General features: G+C 49.7%; 1 protein-coding gene across 4 annotated transcripts in view; it reads right to left on the reverse strand.

Moving 5' to 3' along the window:
* LOC149434702 (disheveled-associated activator of morphogenesis 2-like) overlaps positions 1-22,320 on the reverse strand; it is a 344,618-nt gene that overhangs the window by 260,080 nt on the left and 62,218 nt on the right. For all 4 annotated transcript variants that reach the window (XM_089663497.1, XM_089663496.1, XM_089663499.1 and 1 more), the window contains exon 2: positions 17,480-17,682. In XM_089663497.1, coding sequence (XP_089519623.1) covers positions 17,480-17,653 — 174 coding nt within the window. In that variant the 5' untranslated portion in view covers positions 17,654-17,682. The remainder of the gene's footprint in view (positions 1-17,479; positions 17,683-22,320) is intronic.

Genomic DNA, 22,320 nt, shown 5'->3' on the forward strand with positions numbered 1-22,320 from the left:
TTGGAACACCTGAATCACATGATTGGGAGGGGATTGGAACACCTGAATCACATGATTGGGAGGGGATTGGAACACCTGAATCACATGATATGGAGGGGATTGGAACACCTGAATCACATGATATGGAGGGGATTGGAACACCTGAATCACATGATTTGGAAGGCGAATACAATACTTTTGGCAATATAGTGTATGCTATAAGTAGCTTATATATATTATTATTATTATACAGGATTTATGGCGCCAACAGTTTGCTCAGCGCTTTACAATATAACGGGAGACAATACAGATCAATACAAGAGGGATGGGAGGGCCCTGATCCTGGGAGCTTACAATCTAGGAATATATATATATATATATACTAAGAATTTTGTGAATGGAGTTCAGAGGTTTTTCTCTCATTTTGTAGAAATGGTGCAATTTACCTAAAATCTCCAGATTTTTATTGAAATATAGAGAAATGTGAATATTTCATTTATCTCTAGTTTTCTGGATCCCGCACAAAACCTTCAGTTGTTATTAAAAAACAAAAACAAAAAAAACAACTAATGTTCAGAGAGACGTCCTCAGAGGAAAGGAACACAGAGAACAGTTGCCGCGATGCCGCAAGACGCCCCTGACAGAAATGGATTTTGACAACAGCAAAAAAACTCTCTTATTCAGCCAATCACATGAAGCCTGGCGCTTTTTCAATCTCAAAATAAGGCGAACGCATTCTGAACGCAGGGCAGCTACTGAACCTCCATATACAGACCTCCATATACAGACTTCCATATACAGACCTCTATATACACACCTACATATACAGACCTCCATATGCAGACCTCCATATACACACCTCCATATACACACCTCCATATACAGACCTCCATATACAGACCTCCATATACAGACTTCCATATACACACCTCCGTATACAGACCTCTATATACAGACTTCCATATACAGACCTCCATATACAGACCTCCATATACAGACTTCCATATACACACCTCCGTATACAGACCTCTATATACAGACTTCCATATACAGACCTCCATATGCAGACCTCTATATGCAGACCTCCATATACACACCTCCATATCCACACCTCCATATACACACCTCCATATACAGACCTCCATATACAGACTTCTATATACAGACCTCCATATACAGACCTCCATATACAGACTTCCATATGCAGACTTCCATATGCAGACCTCCATATGCAGACCTCCATATGCAGACCTCCATATACACACCTCCATATACACACCTCCATATACACACCTCCATATACAGACTTCCATATACACACCTCCGTATACAGACCTCTATATACAGACTTCCATATACAGACCTCCATATACAGACCTCCATATACAGACCTCCATATACAGACCTCCATATGCAGACCTCCATATGCAGACCTCCATATGCAGACCTCCATATGCAGACCTCCATATACAGACCTCCATATACAGACTTCTATATACAGACCTCCATATGCAGACTTCCATATGCAGACCTCCATATGCAGACCTCCATATGCAGACCTCTATATGCAGACCTCCATATACACACCTCCATATACACACCTCCATATACAGACCTCCATATACAGACCTCCATATACAGACCTCCATATACACACCTCCATATACAGACTTCCATATACAGACTTCCATGTATACACACCTCCGTATACAGATCTCTATATACAGACCTCTATATACAGACTTCCATATACAGACCTCCATATACAGACCTCCATATACAGACTTCCATATACAGACTTCCATATACAGACCTCCATATACAGACCTCCATATACAGACCTCCATATACAGACCTCCATATACAGACCTCCATATACAGACCTCCATATACAGACTTCCATATACAGACTTCCATATACACACCTCCATATACAAACTTCCATATACAAACTTCCATATACAGACCTCCATATACAGACCTCCATATACAGACCTCCATATACAGACCTCCATATACAGACCTCCATATACAGACTTCCATATACAGACTTCCATATACAGACCTCCATATACAGACCTCTATATTCAGACCTCTATATACATGTAACGGAACCGACCCAGCCTGAGCTTGGGTACTTCCCTTAGAATAGAATAGAATTCCCCGTCTTAACACCGACCACAGACACCACAGCTGACCATACAAGACAAGGTGACACCAGTCCTGAAGTAAACCAGGAGGTAGACTAGTTTATTTGAACACAGATACAAGATATATACACTCAGGGGACAGTCCCCCCTCCCTGCATAATGACACAGGACGGGGCAATCTACATTTAGTAACAAGAGACACACAGGTATTCAAACTTCACTCTAGCAGACAGTCCCATCAGGGGGGAGGGCTGCTGGAGACACCCCCCCCCAACTAAGCTAATACACATAACATTAAACAATCCACAACCCCCCTCCCATCTCCTCAACATGTCTACATAGTCTGAGACAACCCCCCACCCTAATATTAGAACAGATCACCCTGCACCCCTAACAGGCACAGGGTGACTTACACATAAGAGGGCTATGGGGAGCTGAGACAGGGGTCTCCCCACCTCTCCAAAGGGAGCTGTGTTCCATGGGCCCCCCCCCCCCCAAAGTCTCTCCCGTCACATTCAGCAATAAGTTTACATTTTGAATTTGTTTTTGAACTAGATTCCGTTTCCGAATTCCGATCCCAAATTTTGATCAGTTATTTCGGATTCGTTAAAATTTGTTACTGTTGTAATTCGGAAATTCGAATACATCCGGATCTCTGAAGAATGAAAATTTCGTCCAAATTTCGAATTAGAAAAAAACGAGCCACACAAGTCTAATGTCCGCAAGCGATGCAACAAATGTGAATAACTCAGCATTCCGGTTGTATTCGGATTAATAGCTAATTGATAATGAGATCCACCGCCGTGCAGAACATTTCCAGAACGCGCAATTTTATGGCTCTAATGTTCATCCACTCGATGGCCACAATACATCCTTTATTCCTAATTCCAGCGCCATGAGTACAATATTTACCCCTTTGCAGCGACAGTACGCAAATATGCACCCGTTCAGTAGGTGGCCCTCGGCGCCGAGAGGCCACATATTTGCAAACCTGAATGCAAACAAACATGCCGAGAGCACGCACCCTGCACAGTTACCAGCCCCTAACGGAAAGCTCCCATAGTGGGAGACATAGCACCCCATTCTTGGTGTCAGTGGGAGACATAGCACCCCATTCTTGGTGTCAGTGGGAGACATAGCACCCCATTCTTGGTGTCAGTGGGAGACATAGCACCCCATTCTTGGTGTCAGTGGGAGACATAGCACCCCATTCTTGGTGTCAGTGAAGAAACAGCACCCCGTTGTTTGTGTCAGTGGGAGAAATAGCACCCCATTGTCAGTATCAGCGGGAGGAAAAGTGCCCCAAGGGCCAGATAAAGGCTAGAAAAGGGCCACATTCGGCCCCCGGGAGATCACTAGATGATGCTGAACATCCTACAGCCAGGAAATGAGGCGGAGCTCTATCTGACTGGCAGCAGCTTCTAATGCACATTTTGAGAAGCTCACAGTGTGCAGTGATATCAGAGGAAGCCAGGAGAGGAGCCAGTACACCTGTGCAAGACTGAAAGGGAGGAGCCGGTACACCTGTGCAAGACTGAAGGGGAGGAGCCAGTACACCTGGGCAAGACTGGAGGGGAGGAGCTGGTAAACCTGTGCAAGACTTGAAGGGGAGGAGCCGGTACATCTGCGCAAGACTGAAGGGGAGGAGCCGGCACACCTGTGCAAGACTGAAGGGGAGGAGCCGGTATGCCTGTGCAAGACTGAAGGGGAGGAGCCAGTACACCTGTGCAAGACTGGAGGGGAGGAGCCAGTACACCTGTGCAAGACTGGAGGAGCCAGTACACCTGTGCAAGATTGGAGGGGAGGAGCCAATACATCTGTGCAAGACTGACAGGGAGGGATCGGTACACCTGTGCAAGACTGAAGGGGAGGAGCCGGTACACCTGTGCAAGACTGAAGGGGAGGAGCCGGTACACCTGTGCAAGACTGAAGGGGAGGAGCCGGTACGCCTGTGCAAGACTGAAGGGGAGGATCCGGTACACCTGTGCAAGACTGGAGGGGAGGAGCCGGTACACCTGTGCAAGACTGAAGGGGAGGAGCCGGTACACCTGCGCAAGACTGAAGGGGAGGAGCCGGTATGCCTGCGCAAGACTGAAGGGGAGGATCCGGTACACCTGTGCAAGACTGGAGGGGAGGAGCCGGTACACCTGTGCAGAACTGAAGGAGAGGAGCTGGCACACCTGTGCAAGGCTGAAGGGGAGGAGCCGGTACACCTGTGCAAGACTGAAGGGGAGGAGCCGGTACATCTGTGCAAGGCTGAAGGGGAGGAGCTGGTACACCTCTGCAAGTGTGAGGGACCGCCGAGCGGCACCACTAGCACTCCACTGGTCAGGCGTGCCCAGAGCGCGGAGTCTAAGCCCCAGGGTACTTGTTCACCAGGGCCCCTGATGGTGGGGATGGACTTGTAGTACCCCGAGACCAGGTCGCCTCTACTGAGCACACCTGTCAGTGGTAGGGGTGTTCGCCAGGGGTTCCAACCAGGGAGAGTCAGATGTGAGGAGGTCGGGTGAGCCCGATGGGATGGATGGATGGCTGAGCAGGTGCGTAGTCAGACAGGCCGAGTCGGTAATGTAGAGGACGGTAAGGTACAAGGGAGCAGGCAGAGAATCGTCGGGTCACACGCCAGGTCAGCAACAGGAGGTCAGATCTAATAAGGGGCATCCAGGGAGAGAGGTCAGGCAAGCAAGGGTCTGGGCAGGAGAAATCAGCAAGGTCAAAGGCAATCCGGGTCAATAACTTACTAGGCACAGGATCACAGGAAGCAGGTAAGACCAGAAGGCAACGAAATGACAGCTCAGGGACCTTTAAATATCCCGCCCTGCGCTGCCATTGGTGCCCAGCGGGCGGCCGCGGCTTCTACTGCGCATGCGCGAACTCGAACGCCGCGGCCGGCCCGGACCTAGTGCCCGTGCACTGGGTGGGGCAGTGCGCCTGCGCCGGGACCATCGCGGCAGGGATCGCGGAGATCCCTGACAGCAAGGCTGAAGGGGAGGAGCCGATACACCTGTGCAAGGCTGAAGGGGAGGAGCCGGTACACCTGTGCAAGACTGAAGGGAGGGCTGTAGGTCAGATATATATTGGAGAACGTAGATTGTGCCCCTTTCATTGACGATATTCCGGTCTAAACATCTATGTTCACAAGCGGGGAAATCAAATTTAAGAAAACCCCAACCCCCTGGCTGCAGATCCCCATGAAATGGTATTTTCCTGACACCCCCTCGGCTTCTTCTGCTGTCAGTGTACTCCTGGCCGCCCCATGGCGGATCACATTAACGAAGAGCAGCGCTGTGCCGCCACGGTCTCCCTTTTGGCTCGGTCTCCCCAGCCGAATCTTCTTCAGGAGCGCCGGGTGGGCTGAGCAGACGCAACATCGATCGTTCCGATGTCAGAGACTTCGATGAGTATCCTGCGGAGGATTCTTTCGGCTTGGCGCACGCCTGGGCTCCGCGCCTCCAAATTTCTTCCATTCCCCTAACCGCCGGGAGGGAAAGCGAGAAATAAATCTCGTACTGACAAGAATTAACGCTGGTCACACGCCAACCAGCAACGTGCGTCTACCGCATGTCGGATGTGATTGGCCCGGGCTGCCAGCTGTCCCGCTCTAGAGGAACCCTTCCAAGTTTCGCATAGTTGCCATCGGATTTGTTTTTTCCTTCAATATTTATAATGTTTCGTTTCAATGTTTGAAAAACGATTAACCGCGCAGGTTGTGGTGAGTAGTGATGAGTCGATCTGCCCCGGGTTCAACTGGAGCACGATTCGGTATAGAACCCAACTGAAATCAATGGGAGCTGAATCTGTCGAATAAAAATCGCCCCTTTTCTGGGCTGAATAGGCAAGGGGGCGTCATAAAATAACAAGGGGTGTGGCCACTGCCCTAGGGAGATCTACCAATACAAGAACGTCTTTTTTAAAGAATAACGTTCGACCATAAGCAGCGATTTTTTTTTTATTCACCTAAAAACATTTAACATTAGATATATATGCAGGAAGATAGGTTGGGAATATACTATTCGCGATGGGAAAAGTGGGAAAAATCAGGATTGAAAGAAAAATATAGAAAATTGTAAACTAGGAAGTTATTTAAAGTTATTGGGCCTAGAGAGATTGGAGATCTTGCAGAGGGGAGGGAGGGGGAAGGGGGGGTAGAAACGGGTAGGGAGGGGAGGGAAAGAAAAGAGGTAATTAGAAGGGGTAAAGAAGAAATGTATTGATTATGTATACGTACTGTGTCTCTTCTTATGGAATTTTTGTAATAACATGAAAAACTAATAAATATTTAAATTAAAAAAAAAAAAAAAAAAAACATTTAACATTGGGCAGCACAGTGGCTAAATGGTCAGCACTTCCACCTGGCAGTACTCGGGTCGTTGGTTCGAATCCCAACCACGGCACCTCCTGCCTGGAGTTTGCATGTTCTCCCTGTGCCTGCGTGGATTTTCCTCCGGGTACTCCGGTTTCCTCCCACACTCCAAAGACATGCTGGTAGGTGAATTGTCTCCTGTCTAAATTGGCCCTAGTATGTGTATGTATGAATGTGAGTTAGGGACCTTAGATTGTACGCTCCTCGGGGGCGGGGACTGATGTGAATGTACAATATATATGTAAAGCGCGGAGTAAATTGACGGCGCTATATAAGTACCTGAAATAAATAAATAAACTAGTTCCCGTCCAGGACAATTTCTAAGTTTTTTTTCATCCATGGAAAAATTTGCGCATTTTCTTCGCTAGAAAATGACTTGGAACCCCCCAAACGTGATATATTTTTTAAGCAGAGGTCCTGGAGAATGAAATAGTGGGTGTTGCAATTTTTTTTTATGTTGCCCGGAAATGTTCAGGAAAAAATACACTTTAGTGTCAGTTCACACTGATGCGGTGCGGGAAACGCTGAGAATCGCGTGCGTTTCCCGCACCGCATTGCAATCGCATGGCGTTCACGCGGTCTGATGTTAAATCAATGCCCCCCCCCCCGAAGCAGAACACAAAAGGCAGTGCGATTGCCAGGGCTTTTTTTCAGCGGGAACACGGGGAACGCAGTGATTGTATGTAATGGCAAGGGGTGCTGGATTTTGCTGGAGGGTCTATTGCTGCTGGCTTCTGGGGGATCTATTGTTGCAGGGGGGTCTACTGTTGCTGGAAAGGAATCTGTTGCTGCTACGGGGTCAACTGTTTCTGGGAGGGTCTATTGCTGCTGACTACTGGGGGATCTATTGTTGCAGGGGGATCTACTGTTGCTGGAAAGGAATCTGTTGCTGCTCTGGGGTCAACTGTTGCTAGTGGGGATCTATTGTTGTTGGGGTGGATCTATTTTGTGGGGGGGGGGTAATTTTGTTGTGAAGGGGTCTGTAGCTGGGAGTGGAAGCTATTGTTTTTAGGGGCATCTATTGTTGATTGTGGATCTACAGTATTGTTGAAAGGAGGTCATTGTTGCTGGGGGTCAATTGTTGCTGGCTGACGGGAAATCTATTGTTACTAGCAGAGGTCTATTGTTGTGTGTGTGGGGGGGGTAATTTTGCTGCAAAGTGGTCTATAGCTGGGGGGGATATTGTTTTTAGGGGGATCTATTGTTGATGGGGGAATATATTGCTGATGGGGGGTCTATTGTTGCTGGCTGCAAGGGATCTATTTTTGCTGGCTGATGGGAGATCTGACGTTGCTAGCGGGGGTCTACTGTTGTTGGGGTGAATCTATTGTTGTGGGGGGTAATTTTGTTGCAAAGGGGTCTGTAGCTGGGGGGGCTATTGTTTTTAGGAGGATCTATTGTTGACGGGGGTTCTATTGTTGCTGGCTGCTGGGAGATCTATTGTTGCTAGCGGGGGTATATTGTTTTGGAGGGGGGGTAATTTTCTTACAAAGGGGTCTGTAGCTGAGGATGCTATTGTTTTCTATGGGGATCTATTGTTGATGGGGGTCTTTTGTTGCTGGCTTCTGGGAGATCTATTGTTGCTAGTGGGGTTTATTTTTGCTGGGGTGGATCTATTGTTGCGGGAGGGGTAATTTCTCTTTTCAAAGGGGTCTGGAGCTGGGGGAACTATTGTTTTTAGGGGGATCTATTGTTGATGGGGGGTCTTTTATGCTGGCTGCAAGGGATCTATTTTACTGCATTTCTTGTTATTAACTAATAAATTTCATAAAAATGACTATTTTCTAAAAGGGGCGGTACTGGGTGGTGGTTAGGGGGTGGAATCAAGGGGCGGTGCTCTGAGGTGGGGAGGGGGTGGAGACAAGGGTCTGGTACAGATTTTAAAGGGGACACCTCTTAAAAAAAAACAAATGTGTGAGAGCCCCCTAAAATTCCATACTAGCATCCAGGTTTGACAAAGAGGTGGTCTCAATGTCCCAAAACGCGTAGCCACACCCCCTTCCCCCATCTTAACGTCATCCTGCCCCTACATTCTTACTTCCCATCCGGCTTCTCGCAGCTCCTGCGTTCCCCGCTGGTTCCCCGCGGCTTCTTGATTCAGCTCTGCACTTCCATGGTGTGCTTCGCACAACAACTACAGCCGCTTCCAGGCGTGACCCCGCAACGCCCGTTCGCTCCCCTGTCCCGCTCATGCTTTGAGGATGATCTAGTGCGCCCGTGTAACCCTTTTTTTTTTTCTTTCTACATGAGTGCATTTTAACCCCTTTTAATGACTTTTCAATAAAATCTACACTTAGACGGTGGCGCCCCATGTTTTTTTTTTTTTTTTTTTCATTTTTTTACTAGCGTGCAGTCTGGCTAGCCAGGAAAGGAGGGGGGGATGAGTGTGTGATCCCCTGGTAAGGAGCCGCGTTGATGAGGACCAGGCCCTATCCCAGTGGTTGTGGGGATCTGAAGGGAGGGAATATCTGAATCTGGAAGCCTCCTTTAATAAAAATACCCCCCCCCACATGAAAGAGCATTCACAAAAAAAAAGTTGTAATTTATAATATATATAATAGATCATTCTATTTCTATCTGTTTGCTAATGCTAGCAGCAGGGCCTGGACGAGGGGTGGGCATCAGGGCTGAAACAAGGGGTGGGCAGCAGGGCCAGGTCGAGGGGTGGTCAGCAGGGCCGGGACGAGGGGTGGGCAGCAGGGAAGGGACAAGGGGTGGGCAGCAGGGCCGGGACAAGGGGTGGGCAGCAGGGCCGGGACAAGGGGTGGGCAGCAGGGCCGGGACAAGGGGTGGGCAGCAGGGCCGGGACAAGGGGTGGGCATCAGGGCCGGGTCGAGGGGTGGGCAGCAGGGCCAGGACGAGGGGTGGGCAGCAGGGAAGGGACAAGGGGTGGGCAGCAGGGCCAAGACGAGGGGTGGGTAGCAGGGCCGGGACGAGAGGTGGGCATCAGGGCCGGGTCGAGGGGTGGGCAGCAGGGCCGGGAAGAGGGGTGGGCAGCAGGGCCGGGACGAGGGGTGGGCAGCAGGACAGGGACTAGAGGTGGGCATCAGGGCCGGGACAAGGGGTGAGCAGCAGGGCCGGGACAAGGGGTGGGCAGCAGGGCCAGGACGAGCGGTGGGCAGCAGGGCCAGGACGAGCGGTGGGCAGCAGGGCCTGGACGATGGGTGGGCAGCAGGGCCAGGACGAGAGGTGGGCAGCAGGGTCGGGACGAGGGGTGGACAGCAGGGCCGGGACGAGCGGTGGGCAGCAGGGCCAGGACGATGGGTGGGCAGCAGGGCCGGGACAAGGGGTAGGCAGCAGGGCCGGGACGAGGGGTGTGCATCACGGCTGAGAAGAGGGATGGCCAGCAGGGCCGGGAAAAGATGTGGGCAGCAGGGCCGGGATGATGGGTGGGCAGCAGGGCCGGGACAAGAGGTGGGCAGCAGGGTCAGGATGAGGGGTGGACAGCAGGGCCGGGACGAGCGGTGGGCAGCAAGGTCAGGGCGATGGGTGGGCAGCAGGGCCGGGACAAGGGGTGGGCAGCAGGGCCGGGACGAGGGGTGGGCATCAGGGCTGAGAAGAGGGATGGCCAGCAGGGCCGGGAAAAGATGTGGGCAGCAGGGCCGGGACGAAGGGTGGGCATCAGGGCCGGGTTGAGGGGTGGGCAGCAGGGCGGGACGAGGGGTGGTTAGCAGGGACGAGAGGTGGGCATCAAGGCCGGGTCGAGGGGTGGACAGCAGGGCCGGGACGAGGGGTGGGCATAAGGGCAAGGAAGAGAGGTGGGCAGCAGGGCCGGGACGAGGGGTGGGCGTCAGGGTCGGGACGAGGGGTGGGCATCAGGGCCGAAACAAGGGGTGAGCAGCAGGGCCTGGACGAGGGGTGGGCAGCAGGGAAGGGACTAGGGGTAGGCAGCAGGGCCGGGGTGAGAGGTGGGCAGCAGAGCCGAGACGAGGGGTGGGCAGCAGGGCTGAGATGAGGGGTGGGCAACAGCGCCTGGACGAGGGGTGGGCAGCAGGGCCGGGTCGGGAGGCGGGTATCAGGACTAGGACAAGGGCCAGCAGGGGCAGCTGCCCCAGGCGCAGTGAAGAATAGACACGGGGGGGGGAGGGGGGCACATCCATTCTATTGCCTGTGTTAACAGTAGGGGGCGCAGTTCTGGATCCTTGTCCTGGGCACAGGGTGACCCCCCAGGACTGGCTAGCACTATAAATATTAAAAATCGTTTATGTTGATTGAGAGAGATTTTAGTTCCACTTTAAAACACAAATTGCAATCCGGTTGTACAACCTCCTCTACATCAACCAACAACGATCTACTGGAAGCACCTGGCTGACTGGATACAGATTGATTGGATGGGATTAGATAGTCCTCCATATTGCATGGTTTTGTTCAATCTAAATTTGATTGTAGACAGATTGGATGGTCAGATTGCAGCATGTATGGTAACCCTTAGGTCATCCAACTTCTGGGAGGCCAATAGAAGTACTGTCGTCGGGCGCTTATGTTGGAAAGGTCCACTTTAATTGGAAATCTTGTAGCCATGTGTGTTCTCAGGTCTCAGTTGGGTTAATTCTCTGCTGCTGGGGGGGGGGGGGAGGGCGGCCCGAAGTCTGCGGTCTCCCGTTCCGGGAACAGCGCTTCTCCCCGACAGACGAGGATGAAAGCCCATCTCTATCCTGGCACCGCCGTCAGGGCGCACACACAACGATGGCATTATAAGCTGGTGGCAGGCACCGATCCTCCGCACCAACCACAGCCGGCTGCACCCAGTTATTTACACTTCCCGATGTACAATCGTTCCTCGACACGCGGCCGGGGACGGGACCATTAATGTAGATGGAAACTCAACGATGAAGACCACATATAATCTTCAACTTCATTTCCTTTCAAAGGTCAATTTTTATATTTTTTGAATAAAATAATCCCTGGTGATTCAGCCATGAGTTTCCTTTTTTAGGCACTTCCTGTTATAGGGTGACAACGTTCTGTCTCTGTCTCCAAACTGTGCTCTTGCGTTGTCACCCTCTCGTATTGGCTTCTGATGGAGATTACAAGTGGCTGTTTCAACACACATGGTCCACTGTTGTCACCAGCAGGAAACCCGACCTGAGAAACGTCATGCGGCCATCTCTGGAGTGCTTGGAGACAGGAATGAGGCTGCAGGAGATCCAGTACTGTATTTTAAACACACAAACTGGATGACATTTAGTTACATCGAAGTGCTGCTGATCTCCCGCAGCCTCATTCCTGTCTCCAAGCACTCCAGAGATGGCCGCATGGCGTTTCTCAGGGCGGGTTTCCTGCTGGTGACAACAGTGGACCATGTGTGTTGAAACAACCACTTGTAATCTCCATCAGAAGCCCATATGAGAGGGTGACAACGCAAGAACACAGTTGGGAGACAGAGACAGAAACGCATGGTGTTTCTCAGGATGGGTTTCCTGCTGGTGACAACAGCGGACCATGTTTATGTCACGGGCATGAATACAGCCACTTGTAATCTCCATCAGAAGCCCATATGAGAGGGTGACAACGCAAGAACACAGTTGGGAGACAGAAACAGACCGTTGTCACCCTATAACAGGAATCGCCTAAAAAAAAAAGGAACTAATGGCAGGATCACCAGGGATTATATTATTCAAAGCTGCAGATTTAAAAAAATTATAAAAAATGACCCTTGAAATGAAATGAAGTTGAAGATATGTGGTCTTCATCATCGAGTTTCCATCTACATTAATGGCCCCGTCCCCGGCCGCGTGTTGTATATCGGGAAGTGTCAATTACACGTTGTCAGAAGGAGCCCAGTTATGGAAGCCGGTATAATTCTCTAAGTACAGGTACAATTCACAGTCAAGCTTTCCATTGAGGTGCATTAATGCACATGTGCGAGCGTGTACTCGGGCATGCCTCAAAGGGAGTTGCCTTAGGGCAGCCTGTTCTTAATGACTGGGGCTGCCAATGCACCACAACAGGTGAAAAAAAAGTGCACATCCCTTTTTTTGGCCCCAGGTCTTGCAGGCCCCGAGCACTAGTTGGCTCCTTGAAAATGTCCCTTGTGTAAAAATGGTGGCCTCAATATTGTTCCATGGTATCCAGGGGCTGGACAGAGAACACCCTCTGTGGCCCTTACAGTATAAGGAGTCGTTGTCACCGATGGAGGGCAGGCGGCAGTCACTTACAAAGAACATTATAAGGAGGAGTCGTCACTGATGGAGGGCAGGCGGCAGTCACTTATAAAGAACACTTTATGGAGGAGTCGTCACTGATGGAGGGCAGGCCGCAGTCACTTATAAAGAACACTTTATGGAGGAGTCGTCACTGATGGAGGGCAGGCCGCAGTCACTTATAAAGAACACTTTAGGAGGAGTCGTCACTGATGGAGGGCAGGCGGCAGTCACTTATAAAGAACATTATATGGAGGAGTCGTCACTGATGGAGGGCAGGCGGCAGTCACTTATAAAGAACATTATATGGAGGAGTCGTCACTGATGGAGGGCAGGCGGCAGTCACTTATAAAGAACACTTTAGGAGGAGTCGTCACTGATGGAGGGCAGGCGGCAGTCACTTATAAAGAACACTTTAGGAGGAGTTGTCACTGATGGAGGGCAGGCGGCAGTCACTTACAAAGAACATTATAAGGAGGAGTCGTCACTGATGGAGGGCAGGCGGCAGTCACTTACAAAGAACATTATAAGGAGGAGTCGTCACTGATGGAGGGCAGGCGGCAGTCACTTATAAAGAACATTATATGGAGGAGTCGTCACTGATGGAGGGCAGGCCGCAGTCACTTATAAAGAACACTTTATGGAGGAGTCGTCACTGATGGAGGGCAGGCCGCAGTCACTTATAAAGAACACTTTAGGAGGAGTCGTCACTGATGGAGGGCAGGCGGCAGTCACTTATAAAGAACATTATATGGAGGAGTCGTCACTGATGGAGGGCAGGCGGCAGTCACTTATAAAGAACATTATATGGAGGAGTCGTCACTGATGGAGGGCAGGCGGCAGTCACTTATAAAGAACATTATATGGAGGAGTCGTCACTGATGGAGGGCAGGCGGCAGTCACTTATAAAGAACACTTTAGGAGGAGTTGTCACTGATGGAGGGCAGGCGGCAGTCACTTATAAAGAACACTTTAGGAGGAGTCGTCACTGATGGAGGGCAGGCGGCAGTCACTTATAAAGAACATTATATGGAGGAGTCGTCACTGATGGAGGGCAGGCCGCAGTCACTTATAAAGAACATTATATGGAGGAGTCGTCACTGATGGAGGGCAGGCGGCAGTCACTTATAAAGAACATTATATGGAGGAGTCGTCACTGATGGAGGGCAGGCGGCAGTCACTTATAAAGAACATTATATGGAGGAGTCGTCACTGATGGAGGGCAGGCCGCAGTCACTTATAAAGAACACTTTAGGAGGAGTCGTCACTGATGGAGGGCACGCGGCAGTCACTTATAAAGAACATTATATGGAGGAGTCGTCACTGATGGAGGGCAGGCCGCAGTCACTTATAAAGAACACTTTAGGAGGAGTCGTCACTGATGGAGGGCAGGCGGCAGTCACTTATAAAGAACATTATATGGAGGAGTCGTCACTGATGGAGGGCAGGCGGCAGTCACTTATAAAGAACATTATATGGAGGAGTCGTCACTGATGGAGGGCAGGCGGCAGTCACTTATAAAGAATATTTTAGGAGTCGTTGTCACCGATGGAGGGCAGGCGGCAGTCACTTATAAAGAACATTATAGGAGGAGTAACTGTCAATGATGGAGGGCAGGTGGCAGTGATTTATAAACAACAATATAAGGAGGAGTCACTGTCACCAGTTAAAGGGAGTTGCCTTACAGCAACCTATTCCTAATGATTGGGCTGCCAATGCACCACAACAGATGCACAACCCTTGTTTTGTCCCAGGTCTTGCAGGCCCCCAGTACTAGTTGGCTCCTTGCAAATGCCCTTTGTGTGAAAATGGTGGCCCCACTAATGTTCCATGGTATCCAGGAGCTGGACAAAAAACATTCTCTGTGGCCCTTATAAGGAGGAGTCACTGTGACGGATGGAAGGCAGGCAGCAGTCACTTATAAAAAAACATTATAAGGAGGAGTCATTGTCCCTGATGGAGGGCAGGTGGCAGTCACTTACAAAGAACATTATATGGAGGAGTCGTTGTCCCTGATAGAGGGCAGGCGGCAGTTACTTATAAAGAACTTTATAAGGAGGAGTCACTGTCATCGATGGAGGGCAGGCGGCAGTCACTTATAAAGAACATTTTAGGAGGAGTCGTCACTGATGGAGAGCAGGCGGCAGTCACTTATAAAGAACATTATAAGGCAGAGGAGTCACTGATGGAGAGCAGGCGGCAGTCACTTATAAAGAACATTATATGGAGGAGTCGTTGTCCCTGATGGAGGGCAGGCGGCAGTCACTTACAAAGAACATTATATGGAGGAGTCATTGTCCCTGATGGAAGGCAGGCGGCAGTCACTTATAAAGAAAATTAAAAGGAGGAGTCACTGTCAATGATGGAGGGCAGGCGACAGTCACTTATAAAGAGCATTATATGGAGGAGTCACTGTCAATGATGGAGGGCAGGCGGCAGTCACTTATAAAGAGCTGTATAAGGAGGAGTCACTGTTATTGATGGAGGGCAGGCAGCAGTCACTTATAAAGAACATTATAAGGAGGAGTCACTGTCACTGATGGAGGGCAGGCAGCAGTCACTTATAAAGAACATTATAAGGAGGAGTCACTGTCACCGATGGAGTGCAGGCAGCAGTCACTTATTAAGAACATTATAAGGAGGAGTCACTGTCACCGATGGAGTGCAGGCAGCAGTCACTTATAAAGAACATTTTAGGAGTCGTTGTCACTTGTGGAGGGCAGGCGGCAGTCACTTATAAAGAACATTTTAGGAGTCATTGTCACTGATAAAGGGTAGGTGGCAGTCACTTATAAAGAACATTATATGGAGGAGTTGTCACCGATGGAGGGCAGGAGGCAGTTACTTATAAAGAACTTTATAAAGAGGAGTCACTGTCATCAATGGAGGGCAGGCGGCAGTCACTTATGAAGAACATTTTAGGAGGAGTCATCACTGATGGAGGGCAGGTGGCAGTTACTTATAAAGAACTTTATAAAGAGGAGTCACTGTCATCGATGGAGGGCAGGCGGCAGTCACTTATAAAGAACATTATAAGGAGGAGGAGTCACTGATGGAGGGCAAGTGGCAGTCAGTTATAAAGAACATTATGTCCCTGATGGAGGGCAGGCAGCAGTCACTTATAAAGAGCATTATATGGAGGAGGAGTCACTGATGGAGGGCAAGTGGCAGTCAGTTATAAAGAACATTATGTCCCTCATGGAAGGCAGGATGGAGTCACTTATAAAGAAAATTAAAAGGAGGAGTCGCTGTCAATGATAAAGGGCAGGCGGCAGTCACTTATAAAGAGCATTATATGGAGGAGTCACTGTCAATGATGGAGGGCAGGCGGCAGTTACTTACAAAGATCATTATAAGGAGGAGTCATCACTGATGGAGGGCAGGCGGCAGTCACTTATAAAAGAACATTATTTATTATTTATTTATTTATTTATCGTGTTTATATAGCGCCAAAGGGTTTGCTCAGCGCTGTACAATGGGGGGGGACAATACATGAAACAGAACAGTAACATCAAACAGTACACAAGGGGTTAGAGGGCCCTACTCTTTCGAGCTTACAATCTAGGAGGGAGGGGGTAGAGGCACCGGAGGAAGCGGCTGTGGGGGATGAAGTGGTAGGAGGAGGGAAGGGCAGCGGCTGTTAGGTGAGGGTGGGGTAGGCTTCCCTGAAGAGGTGGGTTTTCAGGGAGCGCCTGAAGGTGAGGAGGGACGGTGACAGTCTGATGGATTGGGGTAGTGAGTTCCAGAGGATGGGGGAGGACCTGGAGAAGTCTTGCAGTCGTGCGTGGGAGGAGGAGACCAGGGAGCAAGATAGAAGAAGGTCCTGTGAAGAGCGAAGGGTACGGGTAGGGTGGTACCTGGGGATCAGATCGGTGAGGTAGTTAGGGGCAGTGTTGTGAATGGCCTTATAGGTCAGGGTGAGCAATTTGAATTTAATGCGTTGGGCAATGGGGAGCCAGTGGAGGGAGAGGCAGAGGGGGGTGGCAGAGGTGGAGCGGCTGGTGAGGTGGATGAGTCTGGCCGCTGAGTTCAGGATGGTCTGAAGCGGGGAGAGCCTGCACTGGGGTAGGCCGGTGAGGAGGGAGTTGCAGTAGTCCAGGCGTGAGATAATCAGGGAGTGTACTAGTAGTTTAGTGGTGTCTGGGGTAAGGAAGGAACGTATCCTGGCGATGTTCCGGAGGTGGAGCCTGCATGTGTTTGTGAGAGATTTGATATGAGGTTGAAAGGAAAGGTTTGAGTCCAGAATGACGCCAAGGACCTTGGCTTGCTGGGCGGGATTGATGGTGGTGTTGTTGGTAGTGATGGAAAGGATGGGGGGGGGGGGCGCGGGCTGGGGGGAAGATGAGAAGCTCGGTTTTGGAGAGGTTGAGTTTGAGGAAATTGAGCGACATCCAGTCAGAGATGTCGTTTAGGAGGTGAGTGATGCGGGCGGAGAATGAGGGGGTGAGGTGAGGGGCGGATAGGTAGATTTGAGTATCATCAGCATAGAGGTGGTAATTGAAGCCGTGGGAGTGTATGAGTTTGCCAAGGGAGGAGGTGTAGATGGAGAAGAGAAGGGGTCCAAGGACAGAGCCCTGGGGGACCCCAACAGAGAGGGGGAGAGAAGGGGAGGTGGCACCATTGTAGGTGACACTGAAGGAGCGTTGGGATAGATAGGACGAGAACCAGAGACGAGAACATTATATGGAGGAGTCATTGTCACTGATGGAGGACAGGCGGCAGTTACTTATAAAGAACATTAAAAGGAGGAGTCACTGTCACTGACGGAGGGTAGGCAGCAGTTACCTACAAATCTCTCAGGTCTACAGACTCCACGTGACCCAATAAAGATGAAGTTCACTTACCACCAGCTCGGAGAAGCGGGCATTGAGCTCATCGGCAGATGGCATGGGCCCCGCAAACTCCACGAACTGAAGCGGGTTGTTATCCTTGAGGTTGATTTCGGGATGTTCGCTGCCCCCAAAACAGCAGAGGAATCCCAAGGCATGACGATTCCTTTTCCGGGGAGCCATGGTCATCCTGTACTCCGCTATCTGCTGATCATCATCTACAGGAAGATGGAAAGTGACACAACGTCAGTTCAAACATCAGAGCTTTATGAGTCACGACGCTGTCATAAGAAACACTACAACCCGGCATTCCATTAGAAGTGACAACCCCTCAACAAGGATCACACTTCCAGTGCATGCCGGGGACTCCATATCCCACAACACAGAGTCTTCATGTGAGCTTAACTCCTTGCTTACGGGGCCATTTTTTTTTTTTTTTGCACACCTGTTAACATTTGCATTTTTTTGCTGGAAATTACTGTAAACCCCCCCAAAAAGTATATATTTTCTGAAAACAGAGACCCTGGAGAATAAACTGGTGATTGCTGCAATTTACTTTGTTGCACGGTTATTTAACAAATGCCTATCATCCAAAAAAATTACAAAAAAATTAATTGCAGTACAAACAAGCACAATATTATAACCAATGTTTTGGAAAATATAAAAGATTGGGTTACGTCGAGTAAATAGATACCAAACATATCAAGCCTTAAAACTGCACATCCATGGAATCGCAAAATAAATCTATGGTACCCGAAATTCTCCATTGGTGATTTAAAAGCCTTTACAGGTTATCATTTTAAAGCTAGCCGTGAATTATGTCCCTAGGATTATTGCTGCCACTTCAACATTCGCGGTGAGACCTCACGTGTGTGGCACAACTGATTTACATACATGCTTTGTGCTGCACTTTTATATGGCGTGTGTACGGAGGTAACAGTATATGAATATACACTATATTGCCCCAAGTATTGGGCCGCCGGCCTTTCCACACACATGACCTTTAATGGCCCCCCAGTCTTAATCCGTAGGGTTCAATATTGAGTTGGCCCCGCCCTTTGCAGCTATAACAGCTTCAACTCTTCTGGGAAGGCCATCCACAAGGTTTAGGAGGGTGTCTATGGGAAGGTTGGACCATTCTTCCAGAAGCACATTTGTCAGGTCAGGCACTGATGTCGGGGGAGGAGGCCTGGCTCGCAGTCTCCGCTCTAATTCATCCCAAAGGTGTTCTATGGGGTTGAGGTCAGGACTCTGTGCAGGACAGTCAAGTTCCTCCACCCCAAACTGGCTCCTCCATGTCTTTATGGACCTTGCTTTGTGCACTGGTGGGCAGTCATGTTGGAACAGGAAGGGGCCATCCCCAAACTCTTCCCACAAAGTTGGGAGCGTGAAATTGTCCAAAATGTCACCTTAAGAGTTCCCTTCACTGGAACTAGGGGGCCAAGCCCAACCCCTGAAAAACAACCCCACACCATAATCCCTCCTCCACCAAACTTTACACTTGGCACAATGCAGTCAGGCAAGTACCGTTCTCCTGGCAACCGCAAAACCCAGACACATCCATCGGATTGCCAGACAGAGAAGAATGATTGGTCACTCCAGAGAACAGGTCTCCACTGCTCTAGAGTCCAGTGGCGGTGTGCTTTACACCACGGCATCCGACGCTTTGCATTGCACTTGGTGATGGAAGGCTTGGATGCAGCTACTCAGCCATGGAAACCCATTCCATGAAGCTCTCTACGCACTGTTGTTGGGCTCATCTGAAGGCCACACCAAGTTTGGAGGTCTTTAGCTATTGACTCTGCAGACAGTTGGCGACTTCTGCGCACTGTGCGCTTCAACATGCGCTGACCCCGCCCTGTCATGTGACGTGGCCTACCACTTGGTGGCTGAGTGGCTGTTGTTCCCAGTTGCTTTCACTTTGTTATAATCCCACTAACAGCTGAGCGTGGAATATTTAGTAGCCGGGAAATGTCACGGATGGACTTATTGCCCAGGTGGCCACCTATCACGGGACCACGCTTGGAGTCACTGAGCTCCTGAGAGCGACCCATTCTTTCACCAATGTTTGTAGAAGCCGTCTGCATGCCTAGGGGCTTGATTGTATACACCTGTGTCCATGGAGGGGATTGGAACACCTGAATCACATGATATGGAGGGGATTGGAACACCTGAATCACATGATTGAGAGGGGATTGAAACACAGAAATCACATGATTGGCAGGGTGGGGCCAATACTTTGGGCAATATATTGCATTTATATAATTATGCCTGAATCTATAACACATGTATTATATATATGTATTCCCCAGTTCATAGTATATGTATATTTTTATAATATGTATTTGTTTGTTCAGCACACACTAGGGGCGGTTAGGGATTTAGGACGCATCAGCAATAGTGGAAGGGAGGTGAAGCGTCACATTGCGTGCCATGGCGCCCAGCGGGGAGTCGCTCTGTAGAAGACGATGACAGTAAAGCTTCGGTTGTGATGAGCTCAGCGAACGCTCAGAATTGCCTTCACTCCATTTCACTGTCTGATCAGATGATCCGTCTTCATGTGATCTACATCAGAGCAAAGACCGCACAGCTCAGCACCTGATACATTGTATCCCATTATGTTGTTTTGTATTCAGCCGTCCAATCACAGCCCAGCGTACCTAAACAATGTACAGTGAGCATACCGACAATTTCCAGCCGTCTGTTCCTAATACAAAGAATTATCAATTATTATCGATAATCATCAATATTCATCCCAGAGCGGCAGTTTATCTCTCTGCGATAGAACAACAGATTCCCTATAGAGCCAGCTACACAGGAGCAAGAATATAAGCCATGAGATTGTGCAATGCCACAGAATGGAGGTAATCGATTCAATAATTGATCGTCATGCTGTGCAAGAGACCGACTTAACAACTGATACACTGACACCAATGATGAGGCACAATTATTTCCACTGACACCAATGATGGGCAACTATTCCTCCCACTGACACCAATGATGGGGCACTATTCCTCCCACTGACACCAATGACGGGTCACTATTCCTCCCATTGACACCAATGATGGGGCACTATTCCTTTCACTGACACCAATGATGGGGCACTATTCCTCCCACTGACACCAATGATGGGGCACTATTCCTTTTACTGACATCAATGATGGGGCACTATTCCTCCCACTGACACCAATGATGGGGCACTATTCCTCCCACTGACACCAATGATAGGGCACTATTCCTTTTACTGACACCAATGATGGGGCACTATTCCTCCTACTGACACCAATGATGGCACACTATTCCTGCCACTGACACCAATGATGGTGCACTTTTCCTCCCACTGATACCAATGATGGGGCACTATTCCTCCCACTGACACCAGTGATGGGGCACTATTCCTCCCACTGATACCAATGATGGGGCACTATTCCTCTTACTGATACCAATGATGGGGCACTATTCCTCCCACTGACACCAATGATGGGGCACTATTCCTCCCACTGACACCAATGATGGGGCACTATTCCCCCCACTGACACCAATGATGGGGCACTATTCCCCCCACTGACACCAATGATGGGGCACTATTCCTCCCAATGATACCAATGATGGGGCACTATTCCTCCCACTGACACCAATGATGGGGCACTATTCCTCCCACTGACACCAATGATGGGGCACTATTCCTCCCACTGATACCAATGATGAGGCACTATTCCTCCCACTGACACCAATGATGGGGCACTATTCCTCCCACTGATACCAATGATGGGGCACTATTCCTCCCACTGATGCCAATGATGGGACACTATTCCTCCCACTGACACCAATGATGGGGCACTATTCCTCCCACTGATACCACAATGATGGGGCACTATTCCTCCCACTGATACCAATGATGGAGCACTATTCCTTCCACTGACACCAATGATGGGGGAACTATTCCTCCCACTGATACCAATGATGGGGCACTATTCCTCCCACTGATACCAATGATGGGGCACTATTCCTCCCACTGACACCAAAGATGGGGCACTATTCCTCCCACTGACACCAATGATGGGGCACTATTCCTCCCACTGACACCAATGATGGGGCACTATTCCTCTCACTGATACCAGTGATGGGGCACTATTCCTCCCACTGACACCAATGATGGGGCACTATTCCTCCCACTGATACCAATGATGGGGCACTATTCCTCCCACTGATACCAATGATGGGGCATTATTCCTCCCACTGACACCAATGATGGGGCACTATTCCTCCCACTGATACCAATGATGGGGCACTATTTCTCCCACTGATACCAATGATGGGGCACTATTCCTCCCAATGACACCAATGATGGGGCACTATTCCTCCCACTGACACCAATGATGGGGCACTATTCCTCCCACTGGTACCATTGATGAGGCACTATTCCTCCCACTGACACCAATGATGGGGCACTATTCCTCCCACTGACACCAATGATGGGGCACTATACCTCCCACTGACCCCAATGATGGGGCACTATTCCTCCCACTGACACCAATGATGGGGCACTATTCCTCCCACTGACACCAATGATGGGGCACTATTCCTTCCATTGACACCAATGATGGGGCACTATTCCTCCCACTGACACCAATGATGGGGCACTATTCCTTCCACTGACACCAATGATGGGGCACTATTCTCCTCCCACTGACACCAATGTATTGCACCATACAATTAAAAAAGTCGGCCTATATTTTTTATGCATCGAATAGTCGCATTAATGCGCCAAGCAAGCAGTAGGGGGCGCAGCGCTCCATATAAACTGAAGTCCTGCCAGTTGCCTTTCCACACACATTAAAATCTGCATTTTATTT

The sequence above is a fragment of the Staurois parvus genome, unplaced genomic scaffold (assembly GCF_062004578.1).
Source record: "Staurois parvus isolate SC_StPar_1 unplaced genomic scaffold, SC_StPar_1.0 ptg001701l, whole genome shotgun sequence".
NCBI classification, from domain to species: Eukaryota; Metazoa; Chordata; class Amphibia; order Anura; family Ranidae; genus Staurois; species Staurois parvus.